Genomic DNA, 19,856 nt, shown 5'->3' with positions numbered 1-19,856 from the left:
TTCTTATACACTCAGCTTCTGTTTCTCAAGGAAGTGCCATCAAGGCCCCAGGGGAGCCGTGTGTCCCTGCCGCCTGATTCACGGAATGGTGGCCTGCAGCCCCAGGAATGCCCGGCCCCTGACCTCCTCTTGCTCCTTGCTCACTCCGGAGGGACCCGGAGGGGACAGATGTAGAGAAGGGGAGTGAATGAAAGGCAGAGAAGGACCCTCGCAAACAGTAAGCCGGCTCCCTGACACCAGGCGTGTGCTTTTATGGAAGTTCTTCCTTTCCTCTTGCCATGAGCTCCCTGAGGCACAAGACAGTGAACCAAGGCTGTGAGCAGACCAAGGCTGCCTGCTTCAACTAAGAGGGGACGTGAGGCTTGTCTCCAGCTCTGAGTGCTTGTCTCCTGCCACGAGTGACAGGAGGCCTGTGCCACAGGAGATGGCAGGAGAGAGAGCCGGGCCATGACCTTTAGGGGAGTGGGGTGGGAGCCAGCTCAACAGGTCTCAGATCCCGGTGCTCCAAGGGGTGAGACGACCAAGGTCAAAGGAAAGGGACCCTTTGACCTCAAGGGTATAGTTTTCTGGGATGGGGCTTCCCGGGGAGAAGGGGCTAAAAGAGCCCAACCAGAATCTGCCTCGGGACCGTCTGGGCCGGTCATCTCCAAGCCCCAGGACTCCACAGGGACTGCATGGGACACAGAAATAACAACCACAATAGCAATGACGATGATGACAACGACAACGATGACGGTGATGATGAATAAAATAAAGAAGGGGCTTGTTCCTCCAGTTCAGAGGGAATGTTCTAGAGTGGTCCCACTTGACTAGGGGTGTGTGTGTGTGTGTGTGTGTGTGTGTTTCTTGCCATGCTACCACCTTCCCTCTACGTGTTCAGGTCAGGGGTCTGGTCCTGACTCTGTGCAGGAGGGCGTGGCCACAGAGGATGAGGGGAACGGGGTCTGAGGGAATTCCCAGGGTACAGAGGTGCTTCACTCAAGCAAGCTGGCCAGCAGGAGTCACCTGGCTGCTGCGGAAGTTGTCCTTACGGAGGCCCTAGGAAGGACGTCTAGGGGATGCGTCTGTCCTGGACTCCGGCCACCAGAGGCTGGGATCCGCTCCCTGGAGCTCTCTGGGGCCAGCATCTGAACGTGGACACTCAGGAAGGACCCGAGGGTCCCCTAGCACCTGACTCCATTTCTCTCTGGTGGTTCTTCTCCAGGTTCCCTCCTTGTCTGTGGAGCCTTTGGCCAGATTTGGTTATTGGTGGTGATGGGGGTATAGGATCATGCATCCTTCCAGATGCGTTGGGTCTTAGACTGGGACCCAGACCTTTGAACTTAGAAACCGAGTATTTGGGCATCTTTGTTTCCTCTGTGCCTGGGCTCTGGGCCTGCGATGGGAGAGGGCTCCACTCATTCATTACTTTCCTCCACAATAAAAACTATCATCGGGGGCGCCTGGGGGGCTCAGTGGGTTAAGCGTCTGCCTTCAGCTCAGGTCATGATCTCAGGGTCCTGGGATGGAGCCCCGCATCGGGCTCCCTACTTAGCGAAGGAGCCTGCTTCAATAAAATCTTTAAAAAATACCAATTGAACTGTATGGGTGCCAGGTAATACGGGCTCCACCGCCTTCCTTGGGGAGAGAGCAGCGAGCACCCTCTCTGAAGGGGGAGAACGCCACCTCCTGCTCTTGGGATTGACATGGGGAGGGAGACGCAAGGCCTAGGATCCTTTCCTTGCCTCCTTAAGACAGGGCCATGCAGAGACTTGTGCCTGGGAAAGCCAGCCAGATAGAGACGGGCTCTGAGTAGAGTCAGGGGCTCTCAGAGAGGCTGGGAGACTGGGGAGTTTCTGTCCTCTCCCTGTCCAATACAGAGACAATCAGAGCCACCTCGGTACTCTGAGAGGCCTGGCTGGCCCTCACTGAGAGCCCAGAGTGTCAAATGGATCTCTGGGCCAAGCTCTGAGCCCCAGCGGGAAGGAAGCTTGTCTTACTCCTCACCAGACTATTCCCTGTGGATGCTCAGTGTATAGTATGCCCTAATTCTTTCCTTCTTTCTTCCTTTTTCTTAATGAAAATTGCTGTCACTTCTTGTTGGTTTATGGTATGCCCAGCCCATGTTAAGTACTTACGATGCATTTTCTCATTTAGCCAGCACGATATTCCACAAGGGTGGGTTTCATGACGATGCGTTTTAGATGAGGAAACCAAGGCTCAAGGACATGAAGTTGCTTGTTCAAGGTTACATAGCTAATAGATGGTAGAGCTGGACTCACACACAAAATGTTCAAGTCTATGAGTGGATGGATGGATGAACGGATGAATGGATGGATGGATGGATGGATGGATGGATAGACAGTTGGGTGGAGTGTTCGATGAATCTGTAGCTGGTGGCCCTTTTCCCTGAGCATCTGAGAAGGATGCTCAGGGGAAAGGGGACAGATTAGTGGATGGATAGATGGATGGATGGATGAGAGGATGGATGGATGGACAGATGAGTGAATGGATGGATGGGTGGGTAGATGGATGCATGGATGGATGGATGAGTGGGTAATCTACCTGTTCTTTCACCTGTAATGTGGGCCTCATTCCTACCAGGTCCCTTCCGTCTCTCTTCTCCACATTATCCTACTCCCTGCTGGACCTGGAGTCCATCCTGGACCCTAGTGTTCTCACTCCTTGGTGACGGACTTCACCTCTGCCTCCCAATGGCAGACAGATGTCCTTCAACCCAGGGCCTCTACCTGTCTCTTCCCTGGCTTAAACCCAAAGCCTCTTCCTGGGTTGTAGCTTCAGGCTAGACCAGACTTCTCAGACACTGTAATCTCTTGGGTCCTGGCCTCCTCTCCCTTCTATAGGGATTTCTGGGGCCTTGACTTGGCACTTGCGCTGATGGAATAAGAGGGTGGATATTTTACAAGACCTGCTCAACCCACATAGCTTTTTTGGGAATTTGGGTTTTCTCAATCCTCCTAAAGTAAAGAGCCTGGGTACCATGATTGTATTCTGTGATCCTTCACTCTCACTGGCCACAGCTGATTGGATCACAGGTGACCAACTAACCAGAGTTGGCCCTGGAGTCATTCTCCAGGGAATGAGAATGGAGACATTGGGATACTGAATCAATGATGGTGGAGATTTGGACTAAAAGATCATAGAGATCTGGGTGTGAGCTGTGTCACATTCTGACGCAAGCCATGAAGGAGATAATGTATGTCAAGAGCTTAGCATAGCGCCTGCCACATAGGAAGGCTCAATAAATGCTATGACTTATTATGATTATGATGGTGTCATCGGGGGGCATGGAAAGTTCTGGATGCAAATTAGCCTCTACCAAGCCGATGTTGCATGAGATCTAGAAGGCAGATGAGAGGCAGAGGCCATCTTTCTGCCCCCATTTTGGGCTGTCTCTGTCATGGAAACATGAAGGTTTTCAGCAGGATTGCTTCCAGGGTGATGAGAAACAATATGATGGGGGTAATGGTAGCAGCAGCCTCCTGACCCAGGCAGGCTGCACCCCGGATTGCAGCCCTGGGGTGTGCTTTTGCCTCACAGCTCTAGTCCAAGACTCTTGGAGGTATCTACTCCCTGGGTGGGTCAGTTCTGTGAGCCACTGGAGGCCTGGTTGGGCCTCGCTCCCTCATCTCTTCCACTGTTTTGTAAGCATCGGTGTTCAGTCCCTTCCTGCTTAAAGTGCCCTGTCCTGAGCCCTGGTTATGTGTACAGTTTCTGGCTCCCAGGAGAAACTGACGTAGAGCTTCCTTATTTCTACTTAGAAAAAGCTAAGGTAAGATCTCTGATCGGTCAAGCTTGGAGAAGAGGCCCACCTCACATCCCCAGCTGCAGCCAAAAGGACAGGGTCACATAAGGACGTGACAACCGGTAGGGTAGCTATGTGGATGGTGAGGCACTGGGGACAGATGTGCCCATGACAAGACAGAGGTCAAGACAATGTCAAGGATAGACGCCTCACCCTGCATATCTGAAATGAGAACTGGGGACCTGAGCTGGAGTCCCCCACCACCCGCCCATCACCAGGGTCCCCTGCCTGGGGCACAGTCAGCCAGAGGTGACTCAGCTGCTCAGTCCCCTCTGGTTCAAAGGAGAGAGAAGCAAAACAGAAAATGAACCTTAAGAGGACACTGTTTTCTAGAAACATTTCTTTATTTAAAATTTAAAACCATATTACTTCATACAGCAAACTGTGCACTTTGATATATCACAGTGTCTTAAAAAGGAAAATAATCAGATTTGTTTGGAAAGTTATTTACATCAGCCTAGAATGATTGGCAAGTAACACAGTTACTATGAAACCCAAATTGTTACAAAATGTTTACAAAAAACTATATTCATAGAAATTCTGCATGTCCACAAAGGGCATCCCCTGAATGGCCCAGAGACCAGTGTGTGGGAACCATGTCGAGGGGGAGTGGGGGACATCCAGGCACTCTGGTCTGGGTGGTGGAACAGGCCAGGGGTCTCACATGGCGCTGTCTGGGGGCTCAGCCCTGGAGCTGGGAACCCAAGTCCCCGACAAGGGAGGCCCAGGCAGAGATGGCGTGGGGGTTTGGAGCACAGTGGTGTGAGGGCCCCAGGAGCCAGGACAGGCCCCTCCTCAGGGGGCTGGATTCAAATGTGCTCTGGAGGCAGGGGTAGGGGATGCCCAGAGGCAGATCAAGTGCACACCAGCGTGACGCATGAGGCCCAAGCAGAAGGCAGGCTGCCGACCACACGGAAGCTCACTCCAGGTGTCCTCTCCCCTGCAAGACTCTAGAGGTGCTCTGACTGATGACAGGGGCCAGACTGCTAGCTAAAGGACTGGGGTGGTGAAGACAGGAGGAGAGGGGCAAGGCAGGGCCCCGGGATCAGCAGGAAAGGTGGGGGTGCTCCCTGCCCACTGCCCCTGCTGGGGGAGATGGAGTGGGGGAGGAAAGGCAGACAGATGGCTTGGGCTGTGCTAGGGCGGGAGGGGCCTTGCTGGCTTCTCCTCTTTCCCCCTGGTGTCACTGTGCCCTTCACATCTCTGGCTCCTCCGTCACTCGCTAACAGCTGACCTCTGGGTCAGATGGGCCTGGGGAGGTTGTCTGCAGTGGGACGAGCCTGCTGGCGTTACTGTAGCCGCTGCCCTGTAGCAGGAGGCCCCAGAGAAAATAGAGACACTGCAGGGTGACTGGACGTCTTCTAGAAGGCAGGCGACAGGGCCAGTAAGTAGGGCACAGGGACATTGCACTGGCATGCGGACAATGCCTTTGGGGCCGTTCTCTTTAAAAAAAGCATTTTCCCTAGTTGTGAACTGTGCCTTTGTGTGTGGGTGAGAATCTGAGGTCTCTGCCGCCTAGAATGTTCCAGACTTTTACGATATTCCAAGGTAAGCCTGACACCTACCTGGCCCCTGTGACAAGTACAGGTCTTGGAGCCCAGCGCCAGCATGACATAACTCCCTAGACACAGGCCCTGCTTGCCGTCCTGCCTCAGATGCTCTCAGATGAGATACGGCCCCTGGATCTCTCCTGTCCCTCACCAGGAGGCGCCAGCTGGGCGAGGCCTGTCCGCCAGCCCCCGTGGTTCAGTCCAGAGCTCTGATGTGTGCCCCATCCCCACAGGGCCCCTGCCCCAGGTGGCCTCTACTTCAGACTTGGCTGCTGTTGCCGGATCCCTCACCTGGTCCCCACCCACACTGGCTGGGTTATGTACACTCTGTGTGCAGACGTGCGGGGGGGGGGGGTGCGTATACACATGGGACTACAGGTCATATATACACTGTGCATATATATATATACAGCATATATATATATATCTTTTTACATTCATATATATATTGTACAGAACATTAACCTTCCACCAAAAACAGTTTTGTGACTTCACGGATGGCCTCGGCTCTGAAATTTTAACTCCAGGGCAAATCCAGGACTGAAAAATGAGAGCTTGATCCAGACTGGCACGGGGACACGGGGCAGGGCCCTCCTGCCGTGGCAAGCACCTGGGCCCGTTCCAGCTGTGTCCGTCCCATCTGGGAGACTCTTCCAGATGTTTCCGTTCAAGTCCTGTCAACAGAATTGGACTCATTCCTTGCGTCTGTCCACGGGGCTGGGCCCATCCCAGACGCTTAAGTCCATCCAGCTGTTTGTCCAGGCCACAAGGCCCTTCCAGATGGCCATCCACACGGGACCAGTCCAGACATGGGCCAGAGTTTGGCCAATTTCCAGATGTTTGTGCAGACAGCTGAGAATGGCTTGGGAAGGGCCCTGCTTCATGCTAAGTGATGAAGCAGCAGCTTGTACCCATCCACAATGCACCCTTGGAAAAGAAGGCTGGGAGGGTGCCTCTGTGCTCAGCGAGCATGCGCCCGGCTTGGACTCGTGCTCCCCTCCAGGGTAAGGAGGACAGTGACTTCTCCCTGTGTGGAACCTTCTTCCAACCCTGCCAGACCCTCCCCCATCCTCGGCCAGCACTTCTGTCTGCAAGTGCGTTGGGGAGGGGCCAGGATGTGCTCTTCTAGTTGAGGCCGTCTTGGCTGGGAGGTGGGGGGCGCTCCTTCAACCCCTCCAAGATTCAGAGTCAGCTCACCCCCCACGAGAGCCTGATTCCTCTTGAGAGACACTCACAGAGCGGGGCCACCTGAATGGTGACCAAGCAGTCAGGGTTTTCTTATTTGTCCTTAGCAGAGAGACCAGTAACTGGTCAAGGCGAGAGAGGGGAGGAGGAAGGTTCATTGTCCGAAAGCCCCAGGGCCTTGGTGACTGGTGGGGTGTGTGTGTGGGGGGGTGTCTCCTCACTGTTGCCCCTCAACTTGGCCAGTCTGAGCCGGCTGAGAGGAGGCACTGGCATTTCAGGTGGGAGATGGGGGTGAGAGGCAGGGGCGACCTTCTGTTAAGGGAAGGCATGTGGGGTCAGACAAGGACAACCCAGCACCTGCTCGGGCGAGTCCCATCTCTGTTACATTGAAACCAACTCTGACGGTTCCACAACCAACCTCGGTGCTACCGTGGTGGGCGTGCCCCTGCGCACCCCCCGCAGCTCAGGTGTGCACCTGCGGGAACGGTTGACTTCACCTTTAATTCCTCTTGATCTGCCAGGATGCAAACACCTTCCCCCCTGCTGGGAGAGAGACAGCTCCTGTTTGGGCAGAAGCAGTCTCCACTGCACTTGGAACACTGGGCTGGTCTCGAAAACAAACCAAGGACACCAACCAGAGTTTGAACATGAGCCACACACATGGACATAAGGCTTGAGTGGATGGGGGGAGGTCAGGCAGCATGCCACCCCACTTTCATTTAGAAGTCTAAAAATCATTTTAGTACCTTTTGGGGGATTACCCTATTTGAATAGTGCCTCCAATTGCCACTAATCTTCATTCCACTGATGCAACATGTTCCCCAAACCATGCCACTTCCTTCTCCCCCGTCAGCCTGTGTGCGTGTACAACCTCAGATGAACATGACTCGCTCATGGAGTGTCATACACAAAAGCACCCTGTCTCGACAAAGCCTTGTGACAAATGATCTCTCCCTACAACAGATACGCAAACAGACCCCGATTCCCTGCTGTCCTGACTGTCCATCTCTGCTCCTGCTGTGAGCCGAAACACAGGGGTGAGTTTGCACACCCATGTGCGAGCATGCCCTCCCCCCAAGAAACTCCACTGCCCCATGGCTCCTTGCACACGTGCACTGACCTGTACTGCACAGCTCTCTGGTTCTGTCCTCTGTCCTGCTCTCCCCTGCAGACGCACACCCCCACATACAGGTGCACACATGCTCACACGTGGACCCCTTGATGACATGGCTTCTTCTTTAAACATTTGGCAACACTGTGGGTTTTCTCTTGTCCTCCGCCCTCTGCCATTGGTGCATAAATGTGCACCCCTGCATGCACGCACACACGCACACACACATAAGCATACACACTCGTTTATGGGTGTATACATGTGTATACTCCCCAGGACCCTAGTAAGACATGGCTTCTCCTGTTTTTATGTGTATGGGGCTCTGCTGCTTGTCCAGATTTGTCTCCCTCCTCCCAGATTCACACACGTGTGTGCACACACCTCAGAATCCAAAGGCTTCTATTATTGCATGTCTTGGACTCTCTTTCATGTCCAAATCTGTCCCTGACCCCAAGTCCCCAGAGCTCACACACACACGGATACACATATGTGCATCCACACGCACTCCCACACACAAGCTCACGACAACATGGCTTCTCCTGTCATTAAGTGTGTTGGCAAGGCTGCGCGTCCAGCTCTCTTTTCCCACCTCCCCAGCACACAGCCTGCTGGCGCTGCTGGGAGGATGGGAACCAGCTGGTTTTGTCCTGCAGCTCACAGTTTGGAGGAGGAATGGTATTTATCATATGAGCCTACTGCATTCTCCTGCTTTGGGAGCCCCTGGGGAGGGGGAACTAGAGATTATCCTTCACCCCAGCTGAGAAGGTCCTTGAGATCTAAGTGTAGCTCTTCCCTAACCAGACTCCCCAGGCAGAAACAGGAAAGAGGTGGAAGGGGGATACAAGTGTCTTCTGGGTCCCCATCCAGAATCTTCGGCCTTCCCTCTGCTGCTCCGAGACAGCCCTCTGCCTTTGGCTATGGGAAGCCCTGCTGGTCCTGTCGTATTCTTTTTAAGGACACTTTGCTCCTAACCCTTCCATGTCTCATTTTTTTCCCAGAATCTTAAAGTCACAGACTTCTAGAGCATCCATTCTACTTAGCTAGAAGCCACAGGTTATCTGGTCTGGCCTTCACTGGTACCTCATCTGGTACTATTTCTTTGCTGTACCCCCAAACCCCACTAGGTCCAAGCTGCTCGGGACAAGAGATTGGGACCTAGATGGCCTGTGTCTCTATGTGGGGTCTTTGGTTAATTCTCCAGGAGGCAGCTTTTCTTTCCCCATCCCTGGGGCCTCTATGAGCTCTGGTATCCTGTCCCTGAAAATTTTCCTTTCCGGGGAACGTCTTGAAGTTTGTTAAGTTCAGGAAGCCAAGAGTTCTTTAGGGCCCCTCTGGCCTTCCACATCTACCCCCCAAATTATCCTGTGCAGTAGGACCTGTATCCTTCTTGGAGGAGGCGTGATGACTTTCACTTCAATCTTGGCTTTTCCTCTCCTTCCAAGGTGACAGAAGGAAGTCAAGGTCAACTGGCCAGGAAAAGGGAGTTGTTGATGAGTAGATGGCAAAGAACCCAAGCTCTCAAATGCCACTAGGGTTTAGAAATCTCAGTAACCAGCAAAAAAAGACCCAATGGCTCAAGGGCCTACAGGATTTCCATGGAATCCACTGTTCCTCTGGCTTCAAATATCAGCTAATCTCTGGTCATCCTTTGTGGCAGCTTCAGGGGGTCTTTATCCTCTGTCCAGAAAATAGAAAATTTGCTCTGACCACTCCTCCACTTCATACTCCTGAAGACCTCCTTGAGGAATGGGAGCCACAGGGACATCATCTGTAAGAATTCAAAATGGCGGCCTTTGGGCGTTCTCCTCTCTCCCATACCCCAGACTCCTCTTTTCTTCTATGTGGCTCTCTGCCTACAATTTTGCCAAGATGGGGGCTGCCACACATGGTGCCAAGTCCAAGAGACCAGGGCTATGTGAGAAGCCCCTAAGGGACGAAGTCTTCCTTCTGCCCAAGACAAGTGGGGTGGCCATGCCCCACCTTCAGCTTCCACTGGCAGCCACACTATAATCCTTAAGGTGCCCAAGGTTTGTGTCTCTGGTCTCACGGCCATGGTCCTGGAGGCTTGGGCTTGTGGGGGAGGGGGAGACAACATATAAGCTGTTTTTCATTTTCTTTGGCCTCTGCAAGGCCGTGGTAGAAACTTCTGACTGTTGAGGAGAGTTGAGGGGCAGGTGAATTTGGCCTGAGAGAGGCATGTGCTTCCTTTGGCCTTGGCTGTCTCGACTGGCAGCTTTAGAAACCCACAGAAGAAACAAGAGGCGAGTGAGGCCCAAGCAGCTGGCCTAGGGGCCTGCTGGTTTCCTGGGAGGTAAGGGCAGAGGGCTCCTGGCCCAGTAGGCAAGCAGCAGCTCTGGTCCCCAAGCCCAGTGTGGGCACAGGGGAGGTGCCTTCCCATCTCCTTGTTTTCCTCTGCCCTGCCCCCAGGCCTTTGGTCCCCACTCCACCTGTGCCTAGGGGAACACGGGGGCCAACGATGTGCTGCAAGCCATGCTGTCCTTGCCCGGTAGCCGGCGGTCGTTGAATGTGTGCATGTTGATGACAGCGTCAGTCTTGACCATCATGGGAGGCTGTGGCTTGTGCTTGACCCGACGCTGGCAGGTAAGGGAGAAACGGATCTCATCGGCTACAGTGCTGCAGAAGGAACGCTGGGGCAGGGTGGGAGGGCAAGGGGCACATGGGTGAGGCCCGGCCTTGCAACGCCAGCCAGCTCCTCCCCTTCCTCCCAAGGCTGATGCCAAGGCTGTCTGTCTTGCTCTCACCTTTAGGCCACCCACCCTCTGCCCATGCAAGATGAGGAGTATGCGAAGCAGCCTACAGAGTGTTACATTCTTGTTTGGAGACTAAGGTAGACAGGGCAGGTAGTAGCATCCTGTCCCCATTTCACAGATGAGGAAACTGAGGTTCTAATGGGCATGCACATTATAGTTTGAGGAGGTAACCTGTCTGATTTTTCTCAGACAGAAAGCATCAGTCAGATGCTAAGGGCAGGAACTGGCCAGTTTCATTCCTGTAAGCCCAACTCCCAGCACTAGCCCTGGCCCAGGGTCTGGCTTAAGAAACACCTAATGAATGTATGACTAACCTTCCCCTTGGGAGGGCTTCCCACTAAGGGCAGACTCCCCACGCTCCCACACAGGACAGTCCGGCGTGTTTCTCAAGGTGTGCTAGAGGGAGGCAGGTCCCTGTAGGGCAGCTGGGTGGCAACAGCTTCTGGCCTGGGTCTCTACGGGTATCAGAAAGGGATAGCAAAATATAGCTTTGCCGGCTGGTATCTGACGGCAGGGGCTCCTAGGAGACCCATGGCCAGAGGCTGTCCTGCAGCTTGTCTGGAAGGCAGTGGGGGCTCTTGACAGCCTCATTTACGCAGTGAGGCTGGAGCAGGAGCACCCAGCGACCGTGTTCAGGCTGTGCAGGGCGAGGGAGTTCTCAATTCTGGCTCTGCCTCCTACCCACTTCCCCTCTGAGCTTCCCCTTGTCTGCCCACTCAATGCAGAATGGCATCCCTCCTCACCTGCCGTTATTCATTCTGAAAATATTTGCTGAGGCCCTACTATGTGCCATGCACTGTCCTAGGTGTCAGGCATACAGACATGGAAAAGGCAGATAGGTCCCAGCCCTCAGGGAGCTCATGGTCTATGATGTGACATAAACATGTGAACAAATAAAACATTTCGGAGCACAGTAACTGTTCTTAAGAGAATAAAGAAGTGGAATGAGATAGAGAGGCATTGAGCATGGGGGTAGTTGGGGATGGCTACTTGAGAGGTGGCATTTCAGTTGAAACCTGAATGACCAGAACATGCCAATAATATGGTACTCAGGGAGGAAGAGCTTTGCAGGGGCACAGAAGAACATGTGCAAAAGGCCTGGGGCTGAAGTGTTTTTGGTGCATTAAGGATCGAAGAGGAGGCCAGTGTGCATGGAGGAGAGTGAGGGAAGGAAGTGTGGGAAGGAGGAAGTCAGACTAGTGGGCCAGGACCAGATTTTGTTGTAGGCTTTTGGATGGATTGTGGAGCTCATTCCAATTGTAATGGCAATGCCTAGAGAATCTGGTTGTTCTTTTTTTAATGTATTGTAATTTTTTTTAGCCCTTCTTTATTACTGGACACTGAGAGGGGTGTTCCCCTCCATTTTTCATGTGCTCATTAACACTTCGGTGAATAGCCTTGTTGGCAAAACTGCATCTGTTCTCCGCCACTTCCATGGGTGCCTTTCTAAAAGCAGAAATTCACTGTCAAAAATGTGTGGCCAACTTTAAGACTCTGACCAAATGACAAAGTTGCCTTCTAGAAATGTTCACATGGACGGCTCCCACCAAGACGGGAGCATGTCCCTTTCCTCAAGCCCGTGAGAACTGTGACACCGAGAATGATCTTTGCTGACTCTTTGCTGACTCTGGCTTACCTATTACAAAGGGCCCTATTTCATTTCTGATGGATGGAAAAAGTGCCTGTTTTGAATAGTCCCCTCCACATAGGACATACCTGCAATCTCCTGGCCTTGTGTCCCTTTGGACTTCTCCATGAGAGGCGCCTCCCTCCAGCCCAGTGGCCCTCAACTCACGTGCACATTGATTTTTTTAATTTTTATTTTTTATGAAAAAGATTTTATTTATTCATTTGACAGAGAGAGAGCACAAGCAGGGGGAGCAGCAGGCAGAAGGAGAGGGAGAAGCAGGCTCCCCGCTGAGCAGGGAGCCCGATGTGGGGCTCGATCCCAGGACCCCAGGATCACGACCTGAGCCGAAGGCAGACGCTTAACCGACTGAGCCACCCAGGCGCCCTCATGTGCACATTTAAATCACCCTGTAAGTACACTTTCTTAAGACACCAATGCCAGGCTCTGCCACAGACCAATTAAAACGGTCTCTGGGAGTGAGGCCAGGGCATTAGCACTTAAAAAACTCTCTCCCTGTGATTCTAATTTTCTACCAGGACCCAGAACCACCGCTCAGCCACACTGGAATTAATCAGATGGGTTGAGTAGAGTTCTACTGTCTGGATGCTTGAGCCAGACCTCTTAACATTCCTTTCTTTTTTAAACTTTTGATTATGGAAATTTCCAGCTATATGCAGAAGTAGAGAGAGCTGTATAATGAACCCCCACGTAACCATCACCCAGCTTCAACAATTACCCTGGAGGGTTTTGTGCAGGGGACGGGCATGGTTTGAATGAAGTGTTAATCAGGGCACTGGCTGTGTTTGGGGAGCGTCTGGGGCAGATGAGACAGGAAGACCAGAGTAGAAGCTGTGGCATGGGCCAGCTGGAGAGGAGGGGGTTTGGCCTGGCCTGTAGCCACAGTGGTAGGGATGTGTGCTCAGAGTTGGAGCAGAGGTGGGGCAGGCAGCCCTCCTGCTGGAGCAGAGGCAGGGTGGGCTCCGACACCACATGTGCCTGGGAAGTGGGTCCCCGGCTCACGCCCTGTGCTCCCCACTCCCTCCCTTCCCCACGTGGGCTCCAGTTCTTGAGGCTTACCTGCTCTCGCTCTGCTGTTTTGCGGAGCTTGTATACAAACTCGCCCACAGCCACCAGCACGGACAGGACCAGCCCGGCGGCCAGGACGATGAAGATGCCTCCGATCTTCTGGATACCCAGGGCGCTGGCCTCTTTGTTCTCCTCCTCGGGACACCCGCTGCCTCTCCACCACTTCTCCTTCATGATGTGCAGTTTGTCTTCCTCCTGCAGCTGCAGGATGGCGATGGTGATCTTGTCCCGGTACGGGGAGCCTGAGTGCGGGAGCGGGGGTCTGGCTGGCAGGGGCATTCGGTTCTGTGCATGTGCCCCTGCCAGCACCCTGGACAGAGCCGGCCACCCTCACTCACCTCTCCAATAGCTCCCAAAGGCCCCTCTTTGAGTCTTTCTATGGTGTCTGGGTGAGAGCAAGGTCCTAATTGGGGGTGGGGAGTCTTGCCTAGGAGTCCCTGTCTCCATCAGCCCTTGGAAGGCCCTGTGTGTCGGGGTTGCATCAACAGGGGTGAGGTCAGAGAGAGCAGGCATGACCTCTGAACTGACCCCCCACCTCTGTTTTGGCCTCAGATCTCCACTGCTTAGGCCCAGGCTGATCTCGCAAGGTTGTGACTCTACTCCTTTGTCTCTGGGTTGAGGAGATGCCACCTTTTGAGGCTCACTGGGATGAGCTGGGAGAGGGAGCAGGAAATGGTGTGCATGAGTGTCTGTGGGGGCCCCGGCTGTCCTCTGTCCCCCAATCTCCCCGCCCGCCCACAGCCCCTTGCTCACCCATGGGCGTGCCAATGCCATAGCCCTTGGAGTCGATGAGGCCCCCGATCTGGGTAAGGTTGCAGTTCCTCTGGGTGACGTACTCGATGGTCGTGGACTCCATGAGCAGGGCATAGTCAGCTGTCAGGGTCCTCTGGATGCCCTCCTCATTGTTCTTCACCAGTGCCGATGGCTTGCTGCTCATGAAGGCCCACATCTTCTCAAAGGTGGAGATCTTGGATTTCTGGGCCATGAGGGGAGGGGTGATGCACATGGTTATTGAGGACACCGGGGGGCCAAGCACCCCACACCCCACTTAACAGGGCTCTGGTCACTGATCTCTGTCTCCAACCCTCTGAGGGAGGGAAGGCCACTCCTGGCTCAGCTGTGGAAACAGGTCCTGGGAGAGGAGGTCCCTCAAAACACACAGTTGGTAAGGAATGAAGCCAGGATTCAGACACCCCTGGCTCTTTGCCATGGCATGATGGTTTTCAGACTGATTAAAAAAAAATTGCATTCTCTTTCTCTAACATTTGTTAAAGGTTTCCATGTGCTGGCCCTGTTCTAAGAACTTTATTTTCATTAACTCCCTGATTCTTCACAACAATCCTAGCAGCTGGGGGGCTACCCTTAGCTCCATTTTATGGAAACTGAAGCCATGGCTAAGTCACTCGCCCAAGGTTTACTCAGACACTAAGTAGCAAAGTTAGGCTTCCAACGCAGGCCATCTGGTTCTAGAGCTCACGTTCCCAACCACTTAGCTGCACTGCCTCCCAGAAAACTCTGTGAGCATAGAAAGGGAGAGGTGGATGCCAATGAAGGCAAAGCTCGGTGGGTTCTGGGGCCCCACTCCCACTTCAACCAAAGAGGGGCCCATCCCGTGTACTGTGTTCCAAGGGAAGACAAAGGTTTCTCTCTATTGGACTTCATTAATAAGAGAGGCGAGGAGTGGGGGCTGTCAGAGCACGTGGTCTGCAGGCCTCTTATCTCTTTACTGGGATTGTCCCCAAAGCGTCCTGGGTTGGGCACTGTTGGATGCGCAGAACTGTAAGATGAGTCCTACAGGGTGGGCTGCTGGGCGTGTTCTGCCTGGCTGGGGAGACTCAGAGGTGTTGGGGCTGGGACAGGGACAGGTCAGGGTGCATGGCATTCATGAGATTTCTCTGGAAATGATAGCCAGCCAGCTACCTGTTCCCAGCAGGGAATGACCCTGTCCCTACGATCCCAGGGGAGCAGACGGTTCTGCAGGCCCCATTGTACCCGGCTGCTTCCAAGTCTAGCTGCGCCTGTCTGTGATGTCAGCCTGTCTGACTGGCACCCGGCCCAGCTCCGGTGTGCGTGACAGCATGGATGTATTGAACAGGCTGGTGCAGGACTGGGGGATGGGGAGGGGATGGGGAAGAAGCTGTGCCTGCCAGGAGTCCCGGTGGTGGGGGCAGTGGCCAGGAGGAAAGTGTATATACTATTCTCCAGAGGCTTCCCAGCTCTGCTAAGTGTTGTCCTCTCTAAAACTGGCTCCTGGAGACCCCGGCATGCCTGGGGGAGCAGGGAGCCCTGAAGCAGCAAGCAAGATCCCAGTTGGAATTTTATCAGAACCCAGAATCCATCAAGGGCCAATGATGCCTCCTCTGGTCTGGGGCACCTTCACAGACAAGCAGCTACTGTCCCACCTGCAAATTGATCTGCCTCAAAGCTGAAGGTCTGTAAGAGCTCTGATGCTTCCAGCTCCTCCCTGTCCTCATCCTACTTTCTGCCAGGTCTGTGTCCAACTAGTCCACTGGTTACTCCTGCCTCTTTAGCTCTTATCTTCAAACCTCTGCTTGCCAGCTACTCCCTCTTGCCAGCTACTCTTCCCCGCCCAGCTCCTCCTCTAGCCCCAGACACGCTCCCCCACTAGCTACTCCTGCACTTAAAAACATTCCAGATTTCCAGCTTTTCTGACCCCTCAGACATTTTCTAGATAATTTTCTAGATAATTTTTGACGTCCAGACTCTCCTTCCCTGGCTCCTTTCATCCCTCAGTGCCTTTCTCATGCTGTGACTGTTCCTGCCTAGATACAGGAAGATTCTATCCAATTTTCCATCCTGCTCCAATGATGCCTGTCCCTGGTACTCCTGCCCTTATCTAATCCCCTCCCCTTGAGTGTGGGCTGGTCTAGAGACTTGCTTTTAACTGCCGCCTAGGAGTGATCGAATGTCACTTCTGACATGAGGTTACAAGAGACTGTCGCTCTTGCTCGCACTGTCTCTGGCTCTTCTCACTGGTTGCTCTGATGGCGGCCGTGGAGAGGCCCACGTGGCCAGGAACAGAGGGCATGCCTCCAGCCAACAGAGAGCAGAGAACTGAAGCCTGCGGTCCAACATGCAGGAGGAACTGAACGCTGTCCACAAGCACGTGAGCGAGCTCGGAAGCAGAGCCCTGAGATGATTACAGGCTTAGCCAATACCTTGACTGCAGCCTGTCCCAGACCCTGTGCATAGCACCCAGCTAAGCGGTGCTGCTTTCCGACCCAGTCGGTGATATCAGAATGCTGTTGTTTTAAGACACTAAGTTTTGGGTAATCTGTTATGCAGCAAGAGGTAGCTAGTATATTCTCTTACCCACGTACACATACAAGCTACTTCTCTGCCCCCAAATGATTGTTTTTCAGATAATTGATTCCAATGATTCCTCTAATCAGATCATCCAAGTCCAATACTCCCCAGTGCCAGGGATGCACGCTCCTCAGATACTCAGCCCTCGTGGTCACTACAACTAAGTACTATGGTGCCATGGGTGGCTCCAGCACCTCAGCCCTTTTCCATTCCAGTATCTCCTGCCTTCCAAATTCTCCAATGGGAACTAAGGGTTGATGAGACTATCAGGGCTCCCCTTACATCTCCTAGTGCACACATCATATAAACTCCCATCCATCCATCCACCCGTCCTCTTATCATATTCATGTTCTCACCCCCATACTACCTACACACTAATGCATTCAACTAACTACTCAACTATCCACCTAGACTTTTACTCATCCATCCATCCATCCATCCATCCATCCATCCATCCATCCATCCAACCATGCATCCACCCAGACTCTCCTTCTCTAGCTCCATTTATCCTTCAGGACTTTTCTTGCTCTGTGACTGTTCCTGCCCAGACTCACTGTGGTAGGAAACTTCGATCCTGCTCCTGCTTCTATCCAAGCATCCATCCAACCACGCATCCGTGCATCCATCTGTCCATCTTCTCATTCATTATGTTCATGTTCTCATACTACTTATGCACTACTTACACATACTACTTACACACTAATTCATTCAACTGACCACTCAACTGTCCACCTAGCCTTTTACTTATTTATCCGTTCATCCATCCATCCATCCATCCATCCATCCATCCATCCATCCATCCATCCATCTATTCTTTCATACATCATGTTCATGTTCTCACCCATATACTACCTATGCACTAATTTATTCAACTATCTTCTCAATTATCCATCTAGGCTTTTACTTATCCATCCATCCATCCATCCATCCATCCATCCATCCATCCATCCATCTATCCATCTATCCTTCCATTCCTCCATCTATCCATTCACCCACCCATCTATCCTCTCATACGTCATATTCATGTTCTCACCCATATACTACCTACGCACTAATTCATTCAACTAAGTACTCAACTATCTATCTAGACTTTTACTTATGTATCCATCCATTCATCCATGCATCCAACCACCCATCCGTCTGTTCTCTTACCCTTCTATCAGTCACCTAACCATCCATCCACTTGGCCACTTCATCCATCTTACCCACTCACTCTCCCATGAAGCCAGTCATCCATCGGTAAACCTCAAATACTGGCATAAGTAACTCGAAAATGAACCACTCAGGAAGCCCTGCCCCACTACTTCTGTCTCAGAAAGGAATGAGAACTCCTTTCCTTTCTGCAAACTCCTCCCTGTATTCTTCCCTAACACTCAACTCCTCCTTTACACAAGCATATTGAGCAGAAACAGGGTTCTGACATTAAAACATAGGTTCTTTCCTGTAACATTCCACCATGAATGGAGACAGAAATTTCTTTTGGGGGTTGGGGAGCGGTGGAGGCTGATGGGCTTTGAGGAAGACACATAAAGCCTCCAGAGGGTGAAGCAATGCTATGAGGAAGACTGAAGAACACCAGAGAGCTCGGGCCAGTTGACAGAAGAGCGTGAAGCTCGCTGCGAGGCTGATCTCAAGAAGTTCCGCTCTCCCAGCTCCATTGCCAACAAAGTCACACCTCCACCAACTTTAGGCAGGTGGGTCTGAAATCTACAACCCTAGAATGGCCACCGACAGTGCATATTCTGTATCTTGGGGCTCCCATGCTCAACCACATCCATTCATGTTCTCTGCTTCCCTTTAAGTTCCCTCCTGTTTTCCAGTGATGCTGTGATTCTAGAACATAGCCCCGAAAATCCCCTCCAGCAGCGCTGGTCTGAGACAGGGAGGGATATAGCCAGGGCCCTGCCCGGAGCCTCGGGTCCCTCTCCCAACTCCTAGGCCAAGTCACCAGAGGTCTGAGTTCCTGTCACTGGACTGAGCTATAATCACCACCCCAGGGAACGGAGTCCCACAGATCTACGGCTCCCACGTCATCCTGCCTGTCCCAGCTCCACTGGGAACCTTAATAAGCATTGCTTCAGGGCCAGTCACCCAAATCAATTAATGGAATCGTCTGGAGCAGCCAATACAGGGCGACGTGCCAGGATGGAGAGGCTTTTTTTATCAGTAAAATTGGCAAGAAAGTAAGTTTCAGGCTCACGACTTTCAATTCCAGCCTCCTCAAAGAAGTAAATTGATTTTCCCCAACTGAAGATACTTAATCTTGCGAATTTAACATTTCTGTACAAGAAAAATGTATATAGGTATATATATAAATATGTATCAATTTCAAAGGGAGCTGAATCCCAGGGAACATGTGCAGAGAGGCAGTGGAAATGTGATTCCATGCGAGACCTTGAGTATCTTCCATGGTGGAAAGGAGACCTTTCCTCAAATTAATTGGCTTGCTTATCCCTGGGTGTGGAGGTTTTGGCCTTATCAGATCCACATACTCGAGCAGTTAACCATGTCTCGGATTATTTCTATGGGGACTGGCAGCCTCCCTGAGCCTGCTGCCTCTGCCTGCCCTTGCAGCCCACCTTGCCAGGACAGACTCACCGACCCTCCAGTCCAGCAGTAACCCCTGCTCTTGGAAGGTGCCCCTTGAGGCTTGTGTGTGTGCGTGGGTGGGGGCAGGTGGGGACTGTGGGCTGACCCATGCAGGCAAGTCTGGAGGTGAGGGCTGCAGGCTGGGGCTGGAGACAGCCAGAGGGGTCAGTTCTGCTACTTGGACCCTGGTGTCATGCCAACCTGGGTTCAAAGTCCAGCTCCTTCTGCAACCGCAGACCAGTGACATCCCATCTCTGGGCCTCATTTTCTGCGTCTGTAAAATGGGCATTAGCCGAGCACAGAGCTCTGTCCTTAAGAAGTGCTGGACAAGTGGCTGGCATTGTTATTTCTCTCAAAGGCTCTGTTTTCTCACTTGGAAACTGGGCATAATCATTTCTACAGGGTAGAGTTTCTACAGAAATTAAATGATACAATGCCCTGGGTAGAATGCCTGGGTAGTGCTGACAGGGGCTGGGGAGGGCGCCACAAATATGGAAGGAGAGAGCGCTGAGTGGAATTCTGATAGCCTGGGGAAGCTGTTGCCTCTTGGCTTCCATAACTGCTGCTCAGCGGGAGAGCAGCTCCGTGATGCCAGATCCTTCACATTTTCAAGAAGCTGGAAATGTGAATTTTTTAAAATGCAAAAATCTCTCAATTTTAAAATGCTGGCATCTCACATAAGAAAATGTAAGCAATGTATGGTCCCCCAAACCGTGTCTGGGGGCTGAACAGGCCTATGTATCACCACTTTCAACAACAAACAACAAGAATGGTTAACACTTCCTACAGTGTGTACTCTGTG

General features: G+C 52.5%; 1 protein-coding gene across 2 annotated transcripts in view; it reads right to left on the bottom strand.

The window, feature by feature from the left end:
• Positions 1-4,179: 4,179 nt before the first annotated feature.
• The window catches only part of GRIK3 (glutamate ionotropic receptor kainate type subunit 3), a 224,720-nt gene continuing 209,043 nt past the window's right edge, over positions 4,180-19,856 (bottom strand). The window contains exons 14-16 of one of the 2 annotated variants that reach the window (XM_046028210.1): positions 13,892-14,114; positions 13,130-13,380; positions 4,180-10,299 (exon numbers count right to left, since the gene is read on the bottom strand). In XM_046028210.1, the coding sequence (XP_045884166.1) occupies positions 10,105-10,299; positions 13,130-13,380; positions 13,892-14,114 (669 nt within the window). In that variant the 3' untranslated portion in view covers positions 4,180-10,104. Of the gene's footprint in view, positions 10,300-12,479; positions 13,381-13,891; positions 14,115-19,856 lie in introns of those variants that run through there. The other variant, XM_046028203.1, reaches the window with a different exon arrangement.

The sequence above is a fragment of the Meles meles genome, chromosome 1 (genome assembly GCF_922984935.1).
Source record: "Meles meles chromosome 1, mMelMel3.1 paternal haplotype, whole genome shotgun sequence".
NCBI classification, from domain to species: Eukaryota; Metazoa; Chordata; class Mammalia; order Carnivora; family Mustelidae; genus Meles; species Meles meles.
Note: the sequence above shows the minus strand (reverse complement) of the source record. Positions and strands in the feature narration are given on the sequence as shown.